The sequence below is a fragment of the Tupaia chinensis genome, unplaced genomic scaffold (assembly GCF_000334495.1).
Source record: "Tupaia chinensis unplaced genomic scaffold, TupChi_1.0 Scaffold144346_1, whole genome shotgun sequence".
NCBI classification, from domain to species: Eukaryota; Metazoa; Chordata; class Mammalia; order Scandentia; family Tupaiidae; genus Tupaia; species Tupaia belangeri.
In genome coordinates this window covers 4,022,621-4,032,207 of record NW_006204205.1, presented here as the reverse complement: position 1 = coordinate 4,032,207, position 9,587 = coordinate 4,022,621, and the positions used below count along the sequence as shown (strand labels likewise).

The window sequence follows — 9,587 nt, the reverse complement described above, 5'->3', positions numbered from 1 at the left end:
ATAGGCCAGCCACTGGTCACACATGACACTTAAACTAAATAGCCAGTCAGTTCCTGCACATTGTTCAGAAGAACTCAAAACCTAACTCACCTCAGGCCCTAAGAGCCTAGAATCAACTCAGCCATGGCTACAAAGTCAAAGGCAAGGGACTTTATTGACATGGGCATGTCCTTATGACATGGCTGCCCCTCGTCTTCTCCATGAAGATAACTGAAAGGATTTTACAACAGATGCTTATCACTGTTTAACCCGAAGTCAAGCTCAGGCATGATGCCAAGGAGTCCATAGGAATGTTTCCACGAGAGAAGAATTCTCTCAATCTCTCTCTAAATAAAAGGCCACACTCTATAATTCATAAACAATTTTTTTATAAAAAGAAAAATGTACATATTTACATATATGTCTGTATGTGGTCACACATGACTTAGTGGTTAGATGCCAATGTTTAAGTCACACCAGAGCACTCACTTCCCTCCCTGGGCCTGCTGAGGGCTGCGGGGGCCTGAGGGGCGGAGGGTGCAGGGCAAGGCACTGTATAAATAAACACGAAGGCCAAGAGCTTGGGGGAAACATTAGTGTCCACCTCTGATCAGCAGTGTGGTAGGGTCCACAAGAAAGTGCCAAGTTTTTGCCCAAGCCCCTCAGCCGGAGCAGGGAGCAGGGCAGGGTTCCTTTGAGGCTGAGGGAGCACCCACCACCCCTACAGGACCCCATGTTTCCTTCACATTTCACTGGTTTTGGAACAGTCCCCAGGGCTCAGCTGGGAAGGGAGGTGGTTCTTTGGGAACACGATTCACTTAGTGCAATTATCTCTTAGTGCAGAGCCAGCCCTAGGGCACTGGTCTGTCCCCTCTGAACCAGCTCAGTGACAGGAAGACCCTCTCCAGGCAGCTGGGCTCAGAGAGAAAAGTCTAGGCTGACTCTTATCCAAGTCCTCCACCTGACACACCGATCTCAGAACCCTATCTTCCCAGGAGGCAGGGCCAGCTTTACTCCACACCATGCCAGGAGCTGAGTGCCAATGACCCAAGGAGGGAGGGCACACTTTGCCATGTTGAGGAGCCCACAGGAGTCCAGCTTCTCTGCACCACAGCCACCATGATACCAGGTCCTCCTTGCCTAGGGGAGTAAGAGGGGCCAGGGGCCCAGCTATGGTGCACAAGGGATGGCCTGGATGGAGGGCAGCCTGACTGGAGACAACAGGCCGTCTAGCCAGCTGGCGTCCATGTTCTTCAGATCTGTGAAGACGCGGGGCAGGCTCAGTCCGATATCCCCTAGAAGATGCAAAGAAGGTGGGATGAGAATGGTAGAGGGGAAAGGAGACTTAGGGTATGTTCCCTGCCCCCATATATACAGCCCTATACCCAAAGGCCAGACATAGCACAGTCCCTGCTGTCTACACCACAGCTGCAACCATCCAGTCTCCTTTAAGTAGGGGAGCAGCAGCTAATTCACAAGCTGTATGCACCCCAGATGGGTTTAAGGATGCTGTACCTCACCACTCTCTGGGCCTGTCCCCAAGCCTTCCCCATCCCCTGCATGGTTTTCCCTCCCTTTTTTAAGAAGCCAGAAGGATCCAGGGGCTCCTTACCCCCAGGGCTTTCAACATCTGACTCCTCCTTGCAGCTGAAGTCTCCATAGATGGAGGTAGTCTGGGCCCCAGGTTCATTGAGCAGGTACCCCTTCCCATCCACGTTTGTGGGCTGCCACTCCGACTGCTCCAAGAGCTGAAGAGAGGAGCAAGAAGCCATCAGCGCCCTCCAGTGCAGACTCACCCTAGCACTGGTCCTTAGTTCATTTTCCCATGCCTCCCACACCCTGCCGCTGGCTCCGTATCCCAGGACTTGCCTCAGCTGTGTAAGGACAGCCAGCTGGGAGTGTGGCTTAAAGCAAAGGTTCGCATAACAAGTCAAGAAGAGATGACTGGAAAAGCTAGAGATAAAGAACTACACCCATGGCTCCATTTTCTGTGTTAATGGTACAGAGCCAAAGTACAACGGCTGCAAAAACTATTTTACATGCATTTTTAGTTTATTTTTTTAAAGTTTACTTATTTGTTTCCTTCATGAGGGAGAGAGGCATGCCCAATAAGGTCCTATCACATCATCACACCTACACTCTCCCCTGACTCCCCACCCATACTCCGCCAGCCAGGGACACAGGTAGATAGATGCCCAGGTGTGGCCAGTGGTATGTCAGGTCAGCCCAGGATCTGAGCCCTGGGCCTTCCCATATGGCTCCAGCATTGTGCCTCCCTGACTCCCCACCCATACTCCGCCAGCCAGGGGCACAGGTAGATGCCCAGGTGTGGCCAGTGGTATGTCAGGGCAGCCCAGGATCTGAGCCCTGGGCCTTCCCATATGGCTCCAGCATTGTGCCTCCCTGACTCCCCACCCATACTCCGCCAGCCAGGGACACAGGTAGATAGATGCCCAGGTGTGGCCAGTGGTATGTCAGGGCAGCCCAGGATCTGAGCCCTGGGCCTTCCCATATGGCTCCAGCATTGTGCCTCCCTGACTCCCCACCCATACTCCGCCAGCCAGGGACACAGGTAGATAGATGCCCAGGTGTGGCCAGTGGTATGTCAGGGCAGCCCAGGATCTGAGCCCTGGGCCTTCCCATATGGCTCCAGCATTGTGCCTCCCTGACTCCCCACCCATACTCCGCCAGCCAGGGACACAGGTAGATAGATGCCCAGGTGTGGCCAGTGGTATGTCAGGGCAGCCCAGGATCTGAGCCCTGGGCCTTCCCATATGGCTCCAGCATTGTGCCTCCCTGACTCCCCACCCATACTCCGCCAGCCAGGGACACAGGTAGATAGATGCCCAGGTGTGGCCAGTGGTATGTCAGGGCAGCCCAGGATCTGAGCCCTGGGCCTTCCCATATGGCTCCAGCATTGTGCCTCCCTGACTCCCCACCCATACTCCGCCAGCCAGGGACACAGGTAGATAGATGCCCAGGTGTGGCCAGTGGTATGTCAGGGCAGCCCAGGATCTGAGCCCTGGGCCTTCCCATATGGCTCCAGCATTGTGCCTCCCTGACTCCCCACCCATACTCCGCCAGCCAGGGACACAGGTAGATAGATGCCCAGGTGTGGCCAGTGGTATGTCAGGGCAGCCCAGGATCTGAGCCCTGGGCCTTCCCATATGGCTCCAGCATTGTGCCTCCCTGACTCCCCACCCATACTCCGCCAGCCAGGGACACAGGTAGATAGATGCCCAGGTGTGGCCAGTGGTATGTCAGGGCAGCCCAGGATCTGAGCCCTGGGCCTTCCCATATGGCTCCAGCATTGTGCCTCCCTGACTCCCCACCCATACTCCGCCAGCCAGGGACACAGGTAGATAGATGCCCAGGTGTGGCCAGTGGTATGTCAGGGCAGCCCAGGATCTGAGCCCTGGGCCTTCCCATATGGCTCCAGCATTGTGCCTCCCTGACTCCCCACCCATACTCCGCCAGCCAGGGACACAGGTAGATAGATGCCCAGGTGTGGCCAGTGGTATGTCAGGGCAGCCCAGGATCTGAGCCCTGGGCCTTCCCATATGGCTCCAGCATTGTGCCTCCCTGACTCCCCACCCATACTCCGCCAGCCAGGGACACAGGTAGATAGATGCCCAGGTGTGGCCAGTGGTATGTCAGGGCAGCCCAGGATCTGAGCCCTGGGCCTTCCCATATGGCTCCAGCATTGTGCCTCCCTGACTCCCCACCCATACTCCGCCAGCCAGGGACACAGGTAGATAGATGCCCAGGTGTGGCCAGTGGTATGTCAGGGCAGCCCAGGATCTGAGCCCTGGGCCTTCCCATATGGCTCCAGCATTGTGCCTCCCTGACTCCCCACCCATACTCCGCCAGCCAGGGACACAGGTAGATAGATGCCCAGGTGTGGCCAGTGGTATGTCAGGGCAGCCCAGGATCTGAGCCCTGGGCCTTCCCATATGGCTCCAGCATTGTGCCTCCCTGACTCCCCACCCATACTCCGCCAGCCAGGGACACAGGTAGATAGATGCCCAGGTGTGGCCAGTGGTATGTCAGGGCAGCCCAGGATCTGAGCCCTGGGCCTTCCCATATGGCTCCAGCATTGTGCCTCCCTGACTCCCCACCCATACTCCGCCAGCCAGGGACACAGGTAGATAGATGCCCAGGTGTGGCCAGTGGTATGTCAGGGCAGCCCAGGATCTGAGCCCTGGGCCTTCCCATATGGCTCCAGCATTGTGCCTCCCTGACTCCCCACCCATACTCCGCCAGCCAGGGACACAGGTAGATAGATGCCCAGGTGTGGCCAGTGGTATGTCAGGGCAGCCCAGGATCTGAGCCCTGGGCCTTCCCATATGGCTCCAGCATTGTGCCTCCCTGACTCCCCACCCATACTCCGCCAGCCAGGGACACAGGTAGATAGATGCCCAGGTGTGGCCAGTGGTATGTCAGGGCAGCCCAGGATCTGAGCCCTGGGCCTTCCCATATGGCTCCAGCATTGTGCCTCCCTGACTCCCCACCCATACTCCGCCAGCCAGGGACACAGGTAGATAGATGCCCAGGTGTGGCCAGTGGTATGTCAGGTCAGCCCAGGATCTGAACCCTGGGCCTACCTGTATGGCTCCAGCATTGTGCCCCTAACACCTGCGCCACCATGGCTGGGCCTATATTCACTTTTACAAAAAAGCAGAGGGACCAGCCATGGCAGTACACTGGTAAATTCAGCAGACTGAGACCACTTGAGAAGCCAGGGTTTGATTCCCAGCCCTACAGCCAGGCACAGTGGTACATGCTACCTGGGAGGATAAGGGAAGGAGATGGCAATCAAAACATCTATTTAAATTAGGAAAAAAGAAAAGAAAAAAACTGAAGTTGAAACAAACAAACCAAAAACTAGGGAATAATTTGCTAGAAAAAATATTTTTTTAGAGCCATCATAATATAGATCCCAAAGGTAGATTACTGGAACCTGATGTGCATTTGCCGAACTAGCAGGGCTGGGGCATGGGGGACCAGGGACCCAGTGCTGACAGAAGCTGACTGCAGGGCTGTGTGAGGCCTCAAGGCTTGCCTCAGGAGCATCTGTTGGAGACAAGGCCCCCCACCTGCTCTCACTACCCACAGTGTCCTTCCCACCAGCCAAAGAGGGCAGTGGTCCCAACAGCAGCTGTGGAAGCCCTCACTGATTCTACCTCTCACTGAGAAGTAGGCATTTCAAGAGGGCCCAGGTAAGAAGGGGCTTTACCTTCATGATGTCCTCAGGCAATTTCCCTTCCTCGTCCTCGTCTGTTGCAGCTATGGAGGAGAAGGAAGAGCAGGGGTTGCAGGCAGTCAGACACACGTGCCCTGCAGTTCCAGTCTCCCTGGAGGCTCCCCCCACCCCTTCACACCACCACCCCCAACAGGCACACACACTGGCCTCCCTCCCAGTGGACACTGGCCTGGTGACTCAGCCTCTGAAACCCTAAAGCCACGCCCCTTCCCACCCCTCACTTCCTTCCTCACTCTGACACTGGGCTGCAGAGGAGCCAAGAGGACCAGCAAGTCAGGCCAGCGCGTACCCCCGGGCCCTGTCTTCTCTCCTCACAGCCCTCACAGCCCTGAGGCCCACTCTGAGCTGCCTTCCTGCCATCCCAGTGACCTGCCTCATCCCCATGGGGGCTGGGCATGGGCAGTGCCCTGCTGAATCAGCTCAGTCAGTTCTGAGCACCTTTTCTCCCTGGAGAAGCCCTCCCCAGGACCCAAACAGTCAAGCAGGCAGTCAGGTCTCAAGAGCACGAACCTTCTGAGGTGGAGGGCATGGGTGACACCTGGAAGTTGTACAGGTCACTGGTGCTGTCCGGCACAATTTCCACTGGGATGTGCCAGTCGGGGAGTGTGCTGCTGACGGCACACGGTGATAGTGCTGAGGGACAGCAGAAACCGCAGGTCAAGGCTGTGTGCTTTCTTAGAGACACACAGCACCTTCCACCCTGTGGTCTGTCCTCACAGGCCACCATCTGCCAACACAACCCCTCCTTGACTCAACAGAAAGAGCCATCCCGATAAGCTACAGGGTTCCCTGCCAGATCCACCTTACCTGGAGTGAGGGCTGACTCCACCTCCATGTCCGGCCCGATATAGCCCTGAGCGGTGTAGCTGCTGTGGTCATCAGGCAAGGTAGAGCTGCTGAGTCCATCCGAGAAGGTGTCAGGGCTGGAATCCCCACAGGACTGTGGAGGGAGAATGCAGCTCAGCCCAGGCCCACTGCAGCACTCCTTCCACCGCTCCCCGACCCCCAGGTGACCGAAGACCTGCTGTCTCGGACCATACTCACCTTCTTCTTGGCCTTGCTCTTAGTGTCTCGGCTGGATTTGGATTTCCTCTCTGTGGGGTAGACAAGCTGTCAGGCTTGGTACAGGCACACCAACCCCAGCGGACCTTCTTCTCTCCCCACTCCCTCCCTTCCCAAGGTCGCAGGGCCCTAGATACCTTTCCTCTGGCTCTTGGTGAGGGGTGGAAGCATCCGGTACACCCGCACGGCTGAGCTGCCCTTGTTCCTGCTCTGGTCCTTCACCTCCTCAATATCCGGCAGGGAGTTCATGGCACAGCGAAAGTTGGCCTTCCACGTCTTGGGGTCCGGCTCCTTCTCCCCTGCTTTGTATCGGCCTAGAGGGCAGGAGAACAAAGAGGATCATGAGGACCATGGGTGGGAGCTTCAGCTTCCTCCTGGTCTGGGAGGAGGAAGGCAAGGGTGGCCCTGAGATCTTCAGCTGCAAAAGACCCACACTGGTCAAAGCAGTAGGTATTCGTGGATGTCACTCTCTGGGCTTCTCAAACGCCTAGTGCTGACTGAGCTCGAACACATCCAGCGGGCCTCCGGTGAAGGCCTAGCCAGAAGCACTAGGAGGCCCATACATGTGCTGGCTTCGTCTCTGACCACGCCCAGTCTTCCTGCTTGAGCTATCAGGGGCCAGAGGGCAGGGACTATGGCTTATCTGATATTTCCAAACATGAGAGTGGGCACAGAGCCCACAACAAAGAACAGTTACTAATAGGTGGGCTGAATGTCCCAAGGCAAGCCATGAGCCCCATCCTTCAAGGATGAAAGGAAGCCGCCAACCAGATGGGCCTCAGGCCAAGGACCTTAGTCTACAGTAAGAAAAAGTAGGGCCTGGAACTCTTTCAGTGCCCTGGCTCACAGCTGCCTTTGCCAGAGAGAAGTTTAGCCATAAACCCCTAACGCCACACTTTCAAAGATTTCAGCTTTATGAATCTCCTTGAGAATTTGCTGAAATGATGACCCTTCTCTCCCAGAAACACAGGTCTGCCCTCTGCCCCCCTCCCATAATTCTGCAACTACCGCAGGGACCTCAGTGAAGAGCTTCAGTGGTAACCTTAGGGCCTCCGCTTGCCGCTCCCCACCCTCCTGAGCCAGAGTCCCAACAACACACCTGTGTGAATGGCCCAGCTCCGGAACAGACAGGCATCCTTGTTGATGTCCCAGCCATGCTTGGCAGCGTGCTTCCAAGGGATCTGGAAGATCATCTCCTCCTGAGCAACACATGCACAGTGCTGGGTCAGCTCAGAGACCCAGGCTTGGGGCCGAGTCTGCCCAGCCCCCCCAGGTCTGGGAAAAGGCGGACTTCCCCTTTTCACCCTGACATCTGGCTTGGGTTGAACCATCCTGAGAATGACTTGACAGGCCACTCTGGGTCTCTCAGGAAGGGCTCCAGGCTGTGATGAGCTTTGGCACCATCCACTCAGCTAAGACCTCCCTCTGCCTGTTACAGACCTGCTCGGACCCACACAGAGCAGTTCCCCAGCCTTGGGATGCCTGTCGGCACTCACATGGAAGTAAGAACTTCTCCAGTAGAAAGGACTGTTCAGGACAGCTGGGACTTGCACTCCTACACACAGGGTCTGCTCACACTGAGAGAGCCCTGGGCCAGACTAGATGCAGACTGCCTGGGTGGCCCTGGCACTGTCACTGTACCTCTTTGTCCCTACAGTTTGCTCTTCTCTGAAATGGGAAAACATACCTAAAAGAATATTTGTGGAGGGTACAAGCCAAAGCATGTGTGACAAGTATAAGGACTAGGGTCTTCTGGTTAGAATTATTACTAGCAATTAACAGTATGGATTTGTGAGTTGAACTGTTCAGGTTCAAATCTTGGTTTTCACTTTTTATGTCATCTTGTTATCTACCTCTTGGTGCCTTGGTCTCCTTATCTGAAAATAGTGACACTAACAGGCTCTGCCTCAGGGAACTGCTGTGAGAATTAAATGACACAATGTAGGTAACATGCAAAGCACAGTCCAGGCAGAGGGAGTGTGCAGTAATCATTAGCTGCCATTATGAATACTGCTATTGCTGCTAAGTCTACAAGGTGTACGCTGCAGTATCTATCAGCTTCCTGGGCCAGAGTAGCTGGTCCAAGATTAATGCTTGAGTCCTCTTCCAAGGCGGCCCCACAGTGCCCACTTCTCTGCCTCATCTCTGTCTGACTAGACCTCTGCAAGATGCCTTGTGTGTTTGTGGGAGTCTCCCTCAGGGGAGACCAGAACTGGAGCTCTGCAGATGCCAGGATGGTCTTGCTGCTACAAATGGTGAAAGCTTCAGGTGGGTGGCACGTCCATACTCAGAGAAGGAAGGGAGGCAGGCATGGGGCAAGTGAGGCCCAGTGTGGGGCCTTGCACACTCCCTGCTTGCAGGCCCACCAGGAAACACATCTGTCTGCCCCCTCATCACTTCCTTTTCTGAGCTGCATCTGACACTTTGGTCCCCCAAAGAACGTGGCGGAAACACAGTGGTCGAAAACCGAGAGGGTCACACTCACTTTATTAATCCAGATCAGCCCCGGGATTTGGTTGGAATTAATTTGCATCTCTAGCCAGGGTCTCATGCGCATCCGAGTGATGGGCATATTGGCTGTAAAGAGAACACAGAAGGCTCCTGTTTGGAGTCTGTCCAACAGTCCCTGGGCACTACCCTGCCCTCCCCTCAGCCAGACACCAGGTACTAAACCAAGGGCGAGGGGCCTGGTTCAAAGAGACCTGCTCTCCAAATATTTTCAGCATCTTGGGCAGAAACCCTCTGCCCCTTCCCTTTTCGCCTCCCAGCCAGTCTGGAGGGAGAGGGAGACAGGCATGCAAATAATGGCTTCAAGATTTATGTGCAGAAAAAGAGACAAAATACAGACATCTTAATATCAGAACTTTTCTCTCAAAACTCATATCCTTTTGTTTGATGCCAAGAAGAAAATCACCTGACTTGAGTTGTTGCCACCAGCTGTGCACCTTTTCTAAAGGGCAAGCACTCACCCTGCGTCCTAAACGCCCCCTCCTGCCCCCTACAGCCCATTCCACACCTTCCTGACCGTCAAGTGCCCACGCTGGGCCGTTTACCCGTCCCCGCCTGATCTCCGGAGAACTGGCCCAAAGGACACCTGTAGCGCCTGCCGCCTCCTCTCCGGTGGGTTACGGCCCCCTCCTTCCAGCCCGCTGGGGCAGCAAGCCGGCCCCTGCCACCAGGGAGCCCGACGCCTGGAGCCTCGTACAGGCTGGGACCGACGGGGGCACTGGGCGCCCACGCACGGGCGGACACTCGAGTCTCCGGCACGGCGTGTGGATGAGCG

The 9,587-nt window shown here is 55.8% G+C and overlaps 1 protein-coding gene across 1 annotated transcript in view; it reads right to left on the bottom strand.

Moving 5' to 3' along the window:
• Positions 1–346: 346 nt before the first annotated feature.
• IRF1 (interferon regulatory factor 1) overlaps positions 347–9,587 on the bottom strand; it is a 9,693-nt gene continuing 452 nt past the window's right edge. The window contains exons 2-10 of the mRNA XM_006166881.3: positions 8,790–8,881; positions 7,404–7,503; positions 6,442–6,618; positions 6,287–6,336; positions 6,050–6,182; positions 5,753–5,875; positions 5,216–5,265; positions 1,592–1,727; positions 347–1,274 (exon numbers count right to left, since the gene is read on the bottom strand). Of these exons, the coding sequence (XP_006166943.1) occupies positions 1,150–1,274; positions 1,592–1,727; positions 5,216–5,265; positions 5,753–5,875; positions 6,050–6,182; positions 6,287–6,336; positions 6,442–6,618; positions 7,404–7,503; positions 8,790–8,876 (981 nt within the window). The 5' untranslated portion in view covers positions 8,877–8,881 and the 3' untranslated portion in view covers positions 347–1,149. The remainder of the gene's footprint in view (positions 1,275–1,591; positions 1,728–5,215; positions 5,266–5,752; positions 5,876–6,049; positions 6,183–6,286; positions 6,337–6,441; positions 6,619–7,403; positions 7,504–8,789; positions 8,882–9,587) is intronic.